The sequence below is a fragment of the Triturus cristatus genome, unplaced genomic scaffold (genome assembly GCF_964204655.1).
Source record: "Triturus cristatus unplaced genomic scaffold, aTriCri1.1 SCAFFOLD_487, whole genome shotgun sequence".
Lineage (NCBI taxonomy): Eukaryota > Metazoa > Chordata > Amphibia > Caudata > Salamandridae > Triturus > Triturus cristatus.
This window is the reverse complement of record NW_028187484.1, coordinates 37034-49857: the sequence shown is the minus strand read 5'-3', so window position 1 is coordinate 49857 and position 12824 is coordinate 37034. Positions and strand designations below refer to the sequence as shown.

The 12824-nt window shown below is 47.4% G+C and overlaps 1 protein-coding gene across 1 annotated transcript in view; it reads left to right on the top strand.

Annotated features, from left to right (window-relative positions):
- The window catches only part of SLC4A1 (solute carrier family 4 member 1 (Diego blood group)), a 196529-nt gene that overhangs the window by 146672 nt on the left and 37033 nt on the right, over positions 1-12824 (top strand). The window contains exons 11-12 of the mRNA XM_085640330.1: positions 2059-2253; positions 2370-2537. Coding sequence (XP_085496456.1) covers positions 2059-2253; positions 2370-2537 — 363 coding nt within the window. The remainder of the gene's footprint in view (positions 1-2058; positions 2254-2369; positions 2538-12824) is intronic.

The window sequence follows — 12824 nt, the reverse complement described above, 5'->3', positions numbered from 1 at the left end:
CTGCCCACATGTATATCTGGAGGTCCAGCTTCCTTTCCCCCTGGCCTGCTTGTACTCCCTTCTACAAGAAGCAATTTCATCTCTATTTCTGGGGGTTCCATAGAGGGCAGTTCAGAGTTGCATATTTACTAATCTGCAAGCACTGTCAGACCAGGGTGTTTGATTATCACTGATGGTTCTGTGGCTTTGTTAGGAGGGATATTATGGCATTGCCCATCTCGGTAAAGGCCTCTGTAATATAGGTGAAACTGGTCTCAGTGAGAGACGGCGGTGAACCAGAGCCAGGCGGTCTGAGCATAACTTATGTTGTGTATCTCCAAATGTGAACAGCCCGCCATTCATGCCTGCAGCCATTCCCTTTAGATGCAGTGTTTGAACTAACCCCCATCACTTTCTTGGGTCTGCCTTTGGGGGTTTCTAAGGTGATAATACGCGGATTAGGATCACTACAAATACTAGAGCAAATTACCCCCTTAATAATCCATTTAAGTAGTTGCCTTGAGACGAAAACGTAATCAAGGACCGAAGAGTAGCCCCCTCTGCTAGATGCAGCAGCAGTGGTGTGTGCTGCCTATGGGATTATAAAGGTCATACTTCAATAAATGAGGGTACAAAAACTGCCTCAAGAATCCCCAAGCTGCGCCTTAACACTCCCAACCCTTTCCGATGTTAGAGTACTTATTATTAAGCTCTGCCATAAGGTCAAAAAGCAAAAATTGGGATCATCCTTAGCTGAAAAATTATTGTTATAAAAATTGATGACAACCATGCAAACATTATTTGGCCAGGTCAGGTAGAAAGCCTGAATCAGCTAGCTAATGAATTTGGGCATTGAAAAATCTCGTGTGGTCTTAAACCAGGTTGTTTAACCCTCCAGTGTCGACTTGCAGCTGAGGGAATAGCAGGGGCAGTATAACAAATAAAACCATCACAGAACTCTATCATGCAAACTAATATAATCTACCCGGGAAACAACCTTTACAACGCAGTCATTACAACGCATTACCTTTACAATGCAGCCATTGCATCGCAACATCCTTTACATCGCATGCCATTACAACGCAGCCATTGCAACGCATATCACTACAACGCATGCCATTACAACGCATACCATTACAACGCATAGTTTTTACCCCTACACTATCCAACACTTACCCTACAGGTGCACTCACCGGAGTGGGAATAGTAATTTTAACCCCTACGCTATCCAACACTTACCCTACTGTTGCACTTTCTGGAGTGGCATTAGTTATTTTTACCCCTACACTATCCAACACTTAACCTACTGTTACCTCCAAAAATTATGCGATGTAATGGTATGCGTTGTAATGGTATGTATTGTAATGGCATGCGTTGTAAAAACATGCGTTGTAATGGATGTTGCGATGTAAAAACTGCGTTTTAAAGGCATGCGTTGTAAATTTTTGCATTGTAACATCTTGCATTCAATCTACCCAGTTGTCCAAACATAATTTAGACAATACTCAAGCTCTGTTCCTTCTCAGCTGTTTGATATTATTAGTTGTGAGCCGCGGAGGGGAGGTAGGCTTGTGAGGTTGAGAGTAGTCCTGAGGCTTGGGTGCATTTCCTACTATACTGGGTTCAGATTCAAGAGAATTAGGTGCACAGACACATTGAAGAACGGTCAGGTCTGAAAGTGTGGATAAATTACTGTTTGGCCGAGAACCCCATTCGTCAGTCATTCTCAGGCAGGTCTAACAGCGGCCAGCAACAATTGCTTATAGAGATTTGAATGACTGCTGGTAAGATGGGTGCTAGTTGGAAGGAAGTTTGGGATCTGATCCAATGGGGCTGGTCTCTCATGTCTGTAAAAGAAACCTAAGGGCAATAACTTGATAGGACCTAGTCTGACTAACCGGGAGTACGTAAGTTCACTCAAATCCCCTACAATATGTGGGTGTTTAAAATTGAGGGTGATATAGTCACTACAAAATTCCTTTTCAGAATTCGTGTGCATCTAACCTTTGAATGCAGAGGCTAACGAGCTCGACGACATCGACATTTACTTCTCCCTACATGTTTCTTTTTATACCACAGTTTTGCGAGAGCAACAACATGGAGTACATTGTGGGCCGAGTATGGATTGGTTTCTGGCTGATCCTAATTGTCATAATAATTGTGGCCTTTGAAGGAAGCTTCCTGGTGGGATATATCTCTCGGTTCACCCAGGAGATCTTCTCCTTCCTCATCTCCCTCATCTTCATCTATGAAACCTTCTCCAAGATTATCAAGGTAAAGAGGACCCCAATTTACAGGGACTAGCACAGCATGCTTAAGTCTTGGTCTCAGAGGCCTACAATGCGCATGTCATATGTCTCTTACTAAACCTTTCCTGTTTGGAACTATAGATTTTCCAGCAGCATCCCTTGCAGAGACACTACAACTCAACGATGGCGGAGCTGCCACAGTACCCACAACCCAACACTGCACTGCTTTCGCTGATTCTCATGGCAGGCACCTTCTTCATTGCCTTCTTTTTGCGCAAGTTCAAGAACAGCAGTTTCTTCCCAGGGAAGGTAAGGCGACCATTGGTTCATCGCACAATATTTAAACCTTCATCTCCTCCTGACACCTAACCCCCTCACCTAGCCAACATATCAACAACATATGCCACCACTATGCCACATCCCTGCGGTCTAACATTCACTGCTGCTACTAACAACATTATCAACAAACAATTCATCAAGTATTTTCACCACCGAGGGCCATCCTCCATCTCACACTGATATTCCTGCAACACAGAAGCCACAAAGGCAAGTCCTCTTCGATTCAACACTATCACCAGCTGCATTTGACCAGCTCTTAAGATAAAAGCACTTCCTCACACTGACAGCATTTACTCGCCCGCATACATGCGAAGGTTTCTTTCTCAATTACCGACTCCCCCCACCCCTGTAACAGCATTTTCACCAGTCTCACCATTCTAGGACAATTATCACCCCTCACTCTTAAGAGCTGGTACGCAGGAAGGACCCCTATTCAAAATGTTTTTGAGATGGCTGCTTCACATATAGTTATCTACACACTTCTTCTAGTCCTCCCCTGCAAACACTCTCTCCTGTGGGCATTATTTTAGCGAGCGGTTGTTTTGGAGTTCTAAAACCTAGCAAAAAACTCAGAACATTTCCTGACTGAGAAAACCTTGTCTTTCTCCTTGGAAACCTCCGCCTCTTGAATCACCATCACCGTTTTACTTTTCGACTATTAGTCTCTCAAGCGTTTTGTACCACAAGTATTACAATTCTTTTACTACAAATGTACAATTTCTATTTGCAGTATTAGACCATATCTTAACAATGCTCCAATCACAGATGGCAAAGCTTCATCGTACTCCCTCTCCAGTCTTTCAAAACAAATGTCATCTAGAGAATGCATAACATTCTCATGCCCTCTAAATAAGACATGTTTAACACCAATTAAAATGGCAAACTAAGTAATCCCCATAGTAATGAACGTTGTAACAGCCTAGGAGTCTTTGTGCAGAGAAAGTAGATGGTATGGTAATTTCAGATCTAATTTTTAGAAACATTCTACATGTTTTGAAAGTTAATAACATTTAAGTTATTTTGGGAAGTGAGATACTTTTCTTCAAAATATTTGTATTCATAATTGTGAACTCTTAGCAAGATTTTAGCTTGCCTCCCACTTCCACCTTCCAACCACTGAAGCTAGGCTAATCCCTCTGAGACTCAACAGCCTTGAACGATGCCATCAGTTATGACCCTCTGAAATGTATTCTGTGCCTCTCTTCTCACCACCATGCACCCTCTCCTCAAGCCACTGCTCCTTCTTGAATTACAGCAAGCACTGATTGTGACTGAGCACTCTGGAGAAGGATCATCCTTAAACCCTTTCTGCTGTCACCAACCTATCATTGCCGGGTCACTCTGCTTTTTTGATGATGTTCCTTAAAAGGTTCTGTGTGTCTAATACTCTTCCAGCTGTAGGCTGCCTTCATTTTATCCATTTAAATGCAAGTCACTTAAAAAACAACACTTTGACTAACTCAAAACCTATTAAATAACTGTGGCAATATAATGCAAGTCAAAAGGCCATTGTCAAACTCCAGCCTCACCAACTGACTATGCACCCGCAAATCAACTCCGGTTTTTTCACTTACATTTAATTTTCTTGAACATTTCCTGTGGACTTTACAACTACACCCACACTCTTAAGGTTATCCACACAAGAAGTCACACCCTCAGCCAAACAAGCAAATTAACCGCTCTTTTGGAGACGCACTTTTGAGCTCCCCCACTTCAAAGGATCCCCGAAAATCAGGACAGATAGATACCAACTGTGTCACTCCTCATTCTGTCCCTCTGCATGTTGCATTAGCATTACACTGCACAGCAGGGCCAGTCCATTGACTCCATTCCAGGCCCACATCTTCGTTGTACATAACATTGTAATCGGTTATTCTAGTACATGCTCAGACTCTCTGCATTAGAAGAGTCAGTAGCGTTGGGGGTGATGCCATGTGGCCACACGTGCCCAGCAATCAATATGTTCAATAAGGTACAAATATTTTAAAGGAAATAAAAAACTGACATCACTCTCTGTACATCTCTGTGTAAGTTGGTACCCATGCACATGTGTACACGTTTATACTCCTTCACATCTCTGTGCATCACTGCTCTTTCACAGATCTTTGGCTGCGTTCCTTTTCATGCCCACTGTGCTCTGGTGTCACTTCGGTTCTCCGTGTGCATCCCTTCTCCTTCACGACTCTGTGCATTACTGTTGGTGGATATCTATGTACATGTCGGCTCATTTCTATATGTCTCGATTACTTTTCATTCACATCTCTATGTGCGTTACTTCTCCCTTGGCATCTGCTTGCACTGATGTTTCCGTTCCTTTACACCCCTCTGTGAATTACAGCCCCTTTATATATCTCTGTGCACTGCTGCTTCTTCACATCTCTCTGTGCATTGATGCTTCTTCACATCTCTCTTTTCACTGCTGTTTCTTCACATCTCTCTGTGCATTGCTGCTTCTTCACATCTCTCTGTGCATTGATGCTTCTTCACATCTCTCTTTTCACTGCTGTTTCTTCACATCTCTCTGTGCATTGCTGCTTCTTCACATCTCTCTGTGCATTGCTGCTTCTTCACATCTCTCTTTTCACTGCTGTTTCTTCACATCTCTCTGTGCATTGCTGCTTCTTCACATCTCTCTGTGCATTCCTGCCTCTTCACATCTCTCTATGCATTGATGCTTCTTCAGATCTCTTTGCACTGCTGCTTCTTCACATCTCTCTATGCATTGCTGCTTCATTACATCTCTGTGTGCACTGCTGCCTCTTCTCTCTGTGCATTGATGCATCTTCACATCTCCGTGGGCATTGCTGCTTCTTCACAACTGTGTACACTCTTGCTTCTTCACATTTCTGTGTGCATTGCTGTGCCTTTCCATCTCTGTGTGCATTGCTGCTCCTTCACACTTGTGTGCACTGCTGCCTTTCTCTTCTCTCTGTGCATTGATGATTCTTCACATCTGTGTGCACTGATCCTTCTTCACATCTCTGTGTGCATTGTTGCTCCTTCACATCGATTTGTGCATTGCTGCTTCTTCACATCTCTGTGAGCACTGCTGCCTCTTCTCTCTCTGCATTGATGCTTCTTCACATCTCTCTGTGCATTGATGCTTCTTAACATCTCGGTGTGCATTGCTGCTCCTTCACATCTCTGTGTGCACTGCTGCTCCTTCACATCTCTGTGTACATTGCTGCTCCTTCACATTTCTGTGTGCACTGCTGCTCCTTCACATCTCTGTGTACATTGCTGCTCCTTCACATTTCTGTGTGCACTGCTACTCCTTCACACCTGTGTGCACTGCTGCTCCTTTACATCTCCGTGTGCACTGCTGCTCCTTCCCATAACTGTGTATATTGCTGCTCCTTCACATCTCTGTGTGCACTGCTGCTCCTTCACATCTGTGTGCACTGCTGCTCCTTGAAATAACTGTGTACATTGCTACCCCTTCACATCTCTGTGTGCACTGCTGCTCCTTCACATCTCTGTGTGCACTGCTGCTCTTTCAAATCTCGGTGTGCACTGCTGCTCCTTGACATAACTATGTAATTGATGCTTCTTCACATCTCTGTGTGCACTGCTGTTCTTTCACATCTGTGTGCACTGCTGCTCCTTCACATCTTTGTGTGCACTACTGCTCCTTCACATCTCGGTGTGCACTGCTGCTCCTTCACATCTCGGTGTGCACTGCTGCTCCTTGACATAACTGTGTACATTGCTGCTTCTTCACATCTCTGTGTGCACTGCTGCTCCTTCACATCTCTGTGTGCGCTGCTGCTCCTTGACATAACTGTGTAGATTGCTGCTCCTTCACATCTGTGTGCACTTCTGCTCCTTTACATCTCTGTGTGCGCTGATGCTCCTTGACATAACTGTGTACATTGGTGCTCCTTCACATCTCTATGTGCATTGCTGCTCCTTCACATCTGTGTGCACTGCTGCTCCTTTACATCTCTGTGTGCGCTTCTGCTCCTTCACATCTCTGTGTGCGCTTCTGCTCCTTCACATCTCTGTGTGCACTGCTGCTCCTTCACCTCTCTGTGTGCACTGCTGCTCCTTCACATCTCTGTGTACACTGCTGCTCCTTCACATCTCTGTACGCACTGCTGCTCCTTCACATCTGTGTGCACTGCTGCTCCTTGACATAACAGGGTACATTGCTGTTCCTTCACATCTCTGTGTGCACTGCTGCTCCTTCACATCTCGGTGTGCACTACTGCTCTTTGACATAACTGTGTACATTGCTGCCCCTTCACATCTCTGTGTACATTTCCGCTCCTTCACATCTCTGTGTGCACTGCTACTCCTTCACATCTCTGAGTGCACTGGTACTCCTTCACATCTGTGCGCAGTTGCTCCTTCACATCTCTGTGTGCACTGCTGCTCCTTCTCTGTGTGCACTGCTGCTCCTTAACATCTGTGTGCACTGCTGCTCCTTCACATCTGTCTGCGTTACTGCTCCTTCATATCTCTGTGTGTACTGCTGCTCCTTCACATCTCTGTGTGCAATGCTGCTCCTTCACATCTATGTGCACTGCTGCTGCTTCACATATCCGTGTGCATTGCTGCTTCTTCTCTTCTCTGTGTGCACCTCTGCTCCTTCACATCTCTGTGTGCACTGCTGCTCCTTCACATCTCTGTGTGCACTGCTGCTCCTTCACATCTCTGTGTGCTCTGCTGCTCCTTCACATCTGTGTGCACTGCTGCTCCGTTACATCTCTGTTTGCACTGCTGCTCCTTCACATCTGTGTGCACTGCTGCTCCTTCACATCTCTGTGTGCATTACTGCTCCTTCACATCTGTGTGTATTGCTGCTCCTTCACATCTCTATGTGCACTGCTGCAGCGTCACATCTCCGAGTGCACTGCTGTTTCTGCACATCTGTGTGCACTGCAGCTGCTTCACATCTCTGTGTGCGCTGCTGCTCCATGACATAACTGTGTGCCTTGCCCCTCCTTCACATCTCTGTGTACACTGATGCTTCTTCACTTCTCTCTATGCATTGCTGCTCCTTCACACCTCTCTGTGCATTGATGGTTCTTCACATCTCTGTGCGCACTGCTGCTCCTTCACATCTGTGTGCACTGTTGCTCCTTCACATCTCTGTGTGCACTGCTAGTCCTTCACCTTTGTGTGCACTGCTGCTCCTTCTCTGTGTGCACTACTGCTCCTTCACATCTGGGTGCGCTGTTGCCCCTTCACATTTCTGTGTGCACTGCTGCTCCTTCACATCCTTGTTCATTACTGCTCCTTCACATCTCTGTGTGTATTGCTGCTCCTTCATATCTGTGTGCACTGCTGCTCCTTCACATCTGTGTGCATTGCTGCTTCTTCTCTTCTCTGTGTGCACTGCTGCTACTTCACATCTCTGTGTGCACTGCTGCTTCTTCACATCTCTGTGTGCACTGCTGCTCCTTCACATCTGTGTGCACTTCTGCTCCTTCAACTCTCTGTGTGCACTACTGTTCCTTCACATTTGTGTGCACTGCTGCTGCTTCACATCTCTGTATGCACTGCTGCTCCTTCATATCTGTGTGCACTGCTGCTCCTTCACATCTCTGTGTTCACGGCTGCTCCTTTACATCTCTGTGTGCATTGCTGCTCCTTCACATCAGTGTGCATTGCTTCTCCTTCACATCAGTGTGCACCGCTGCTCCTTCACGTCTGTTGGCATTGCTGCTCCTTCACATCTGTGCGCATTGCTGCTTCTTCACGTCTGTGGTCATTGCTGCTCCTTCACGTCTGTGGTCATTGCTGCTCCTTCACGATTGTGGGCATTGCTGCTCCTTCATCTCTCTGTGCAATGCTGTTCCTTCACACCTCTGTGCATTGCTGCTCCTTCCTTTGTCTGTGCATTGCTGCTCCTTCACATCTCTGTGCAGTGCCTCTCCTTCACTTCAGTGTACATTACTGCTCCTTCACATCTCTGTGCATTGCTGCTTCTTCATGTCTGTTGGCATTGCCGCTCCTTCAAGTCTATGGTCATTGCTGCTCCTTCACGTCTGTGGTCATTGCTGCTCCTTCACGTCTGTGGGGATTGCTGCTCCTTCATCTGTCTGTGCATTGCTGCTCCCTCACATCTCTGCGCATTGCTTCTCCTTCACATCGGTGTACATTGCTTCTCCTTCACATCTGTGAGCATTGCTGCTTCTTTACATCTGTAAGCCTTACCGCTCCTTCACATCCCTGTGCCTTACTGCTCCTTCACATCTGTGCGCATTGCTGTTCCTTCACATCTGTGAGCATTGCTGCTCCTTCAGCCCTGTGGGCATTGCTGCTCCTTCACGTCTATGTGGGCATTACTTGTTCATCATATCTCTGTGCATTACTGCTCCTTCACATCTCTGCGCATTGCTGCCCCTTCAAATCTGTGCGCATTGCTGCTCCTTCAGCTCTGTGGGCATTACTGCTCCTTCACATCAATGTGCATTGCTGCTCCTTAACGTCTTTGGGCATTGCTGCCCCTTCATGTCTGTGGGCATTGCTGGTCCTTCTCATCTGTGTGCATTGCTGCTCCTTAACGTCTGTGGGCATTGCTGCTCCTTCACATCAGTGGGCATTGCTGCTCCTTCACATCAGTGGGCATTGCTGCTCCTTCACATCTCTGTACGCACTGCTGCTCCTTCACATCTGTGTGCACTGCTGCTCCTTGACATAACAGGGTACATTGCTGCTCCTTCACATCTCTGTGTGCACTGCTGCTCCTTCACATCTCGGTGTGCACTACTGCTCTTTGACATAACTGTGTACATTGCTGCCCCTTCACATCTCTGTGTACATTTCTGCTCCTTCACATCTCTGTGTGCACTGCTGCTCCTTCACATCTCTGAGTGCACTGCTACTCCTTCACATCTGTGCGCAGTTGCTCCTTCACATCTCTGTGTGCACTACTGCTCCTTCACCTCTGTGTGCACTGCTGCTCCTTGTCTGTGTGCACTGCTGCTCCTTCACATCTGTCTGCGTTACTGCTCCTTCATATCTGTGTGTGCTGCTGCTCCTTCACCTCTCTGTGTGCAATGCTGCTCCTTCACATCTCTGTGTGCACTGCCGCTGCTTCACATATCCGTGTGCATTGCTGCTTCTTCTCTTCTCTGTGTGCACCTCTGCTCCTTCTGTTCTCTGTGTGCACTGCTGCTCCTTCACATCTCTGTGTGCACTGCTGCTCCTTCACATCTCTGTGTGCACTGCTGCTCCTTCACATCTCTGTGTGCACTGCTGCTCCTTCACATCTCTGTGTGCTCTGCTGCTCCTTCACATCTGTGTGCACTGCTGCTCCTTTACATCTCTGTTTGCACTGCTGCTCCTTTACATCTCTGTTTGCACTGCTGCTCCTTCACATCTGTGTGCACTGCTGCTCCTTCACATCTCTGTGTGCATTACTGTTCCTTCACATCTCTGTGTGTATTGCTGCTCCTTCACATCTCTATGTGCACTGCTGCAGCTTCACATCTCCATGTGCACTGCTGTTTCTGCACATCTGTGTGCACTGCAGCTGCTTCACATCTGTGTGCGCTGCTGCTCCATGACATAACTGAGTGCATTGCCCCTCCTTCACATCTCTGTGTACACTGATGCTTCTTCACTTCTCTCTATGCATTGCTGCTCCTTCACACCTCTCTGTGCATTGATGGTTCTTCACATCTCTGTGCGCACTGCTGCTCCTTCACATCTGTGTGCACTGTTGCTCCTTCACATCTCTGTGTGCACTGCTACTCCTTCACCTTTGTGTGCACTGCTGCTCCTTCTCTGTTTGCACTACTGCTCCTTCACATCTGTGTGCGCTGTTGCCCCTTCACATTTCTGTGTGCACTGCTGCTCCTTCACATCTGTGTTCATTACTGCTCCTTCACATCTGTGTGTATTGCTGCTCCTTCATATCTGTGTGCACTGCTGCTCCTTCACATCTGTGTGCATTGCTGCTTCTTCTGTTCTCTGTGTGCACTGCTGCTACTTCACATCTCTGTGTGCACTGCTGCTTCTTCACATCTCTGTGTGCACTGCTGCTCCTTCAACTCTCTGTGTGCACTACTGTTCCTTAACATTTGTGTGCACGGCTGCTGCTTCACATCTCTGTATGCACTGCTGCTCCTTCACATCTGTGTGCACTGCTGCTCCTTCACATCTCTGTGTTCACGGCTGCTCCTTCACATCTCTGTGTGCATTGCTGCTCCTTCACATCAGTGTGCATTGCTTCTCCTTCACATCAGTGTGCACCGCTGCTCCTTCACGTCTGTTGGCATTGCTGCTCCTTCACATCTGTGCGCATTCCTGCTTCTTCACGTCTGTGGTCATTGCTGCTCCTTCACGTCTGTGGTCATTGCTGCTCCTTCACGATTGTGGGCATTGCTGCTCCTTCACGTCTGTGGTCATTGCTGCTCCTTCACGATTGTGGGCATTGCTGCTCCTTCATCTCTCTGTGCAATGCTGCTTCTTCACACCTCTGTGCATTGCTGCTCCTTCCTTTGTCTGTGCATTGCTGCTCCTTCATATCTCTGTGCATTGCTTCTCCTTCACATCAGTGTACATTACTGCTCCTTCACATCTCTGTGCATTGCTGCTTCTTCATGTCTGTTGGCATTGCCGCTCCTTCAAGTCTATGGTCATTGCTGCTCCTTCACGTCTGTGGTCATTGCTGCTCCTTCACGTCTGTGGGGATTGCTGCTCCTTCATCTGTCTGTGCATTGCTGCTCCTTCACATCTCGGTGCATTGCTTCTCCTTCACATCAGTGTACATTGCTTCTCCTTCACATCTGTGAGCATTGCTGCTTCTTTACATCTGTAAGCCTTACTGCTCCTTCACATCCCTGTGCCTTACTGCTCCTTCACATCTGTGCGCATTGCTGCTCCTTCACATCTGTGAGCATTGCTGCTCCTTCAGCCCTGTGGGCATTGCTGCTCCTTCACGTCTATGTGGGCATTACTTGTTCATCATATCTCTGTACATTACTGCTCCTTCACATCTCTGCGCATTGCTGCCCCTTCAAATCTGTGCGCATTGCTGCTCCTTCAGCTCTGTGGGCATTACTGCTCCTTCACATCAGTGTGCATTGCTGCTCCTTCAGCCCTGTGGGCATTGCTGCTCCTTAACGTCTGTGGGCATTGCTGCCCCTTCATGTCTGTGGGCATTGCTGGTCCTTCTCATCTGTGTGCATTGCTGCTCCTTAACATCTGTGGGCATTGCTGCTCCTTCACATCTGTGAGCATTGCTGCTCCTTCAGCCCTGTGGGCATTGCTGCTCCTTCACGTCTATGTGGGCATTACTTGTTCATCATATCTCTGTGCATTACTGCTCCTTCACATCTCTGCGCATTGCTGCCCCTTCAGCTCTGTGGGCATTACTACTCCTTCACGTCAGTGTGCATTGCTGCTCCTTAACGTCTGTGGGCATTGCTGCCCCTTCATGTCTGTGGGCATTGCTGGTCCTTCTCATCTGTGTGCATTGCTGCTCCTTAACGTCTGTGGGCATTGCTGCTCCTTCACATCAGTGGGCATTGCTGCTCCTTCACATCTCTGTACGCACTGCTGCTCCTTCACATCTGTGTGCACTGCTGCTCCTTGACATAACAGGGTACATTGCTGCTCCTTCACATCTCTGTTTGCACTGCTGCTCCTTCACATCTCGGTGTGCACTACTGCTCTTTGACATAACTGTGTACATTGCTGCCCCTTCACATCTCTGTGTACATTTCTGCTCCTTCGAATCTCTGTTTGCACTGCTGCTCCTTCACATCTCTGAGTGCACTGCTACTCCTTCACATCTGTGCGCAGTTGCTCCTTCACATCTCTGTGTGCACTACTGCTCCTTCACCTCTGTGTGCACTGCTGCTCCTTCACATCTGTCTGCGTTACTGCTCCTTCATATCTCTGTGTGTACTGCTGCTCCTTCACATCTCTGTGTGCAATGCTGCTCCTTCACATCTCTGTGTGCACTGCTGCTGCTTCACATATCCGTGTGCATTGCTGCTTCTTCTCTTCTCTGTGTGCACTGCTGCTCCTTCACATCTCTGTGTGCTCTGCTGCTCCTCCACATCTGTGTGCACTGCTGCTCCTTTACATCTCTGTTTGCACTGCTGCTCCTTCACATCTGTGTGCACTGCTGCTCCTTCACATCTCTGTGTGCATTACTGCTCCTTCACATCTGTGTGTATTGCTGCACCTTCACATCTCTATGTGCACTGCTGCACCTTCACATCTCCGTGTGCACTGCTGTTTCTGCACATCTGTGTGTACTGCAGCTGCTTCACATCTCTGTGTGCGCTGCTGCTC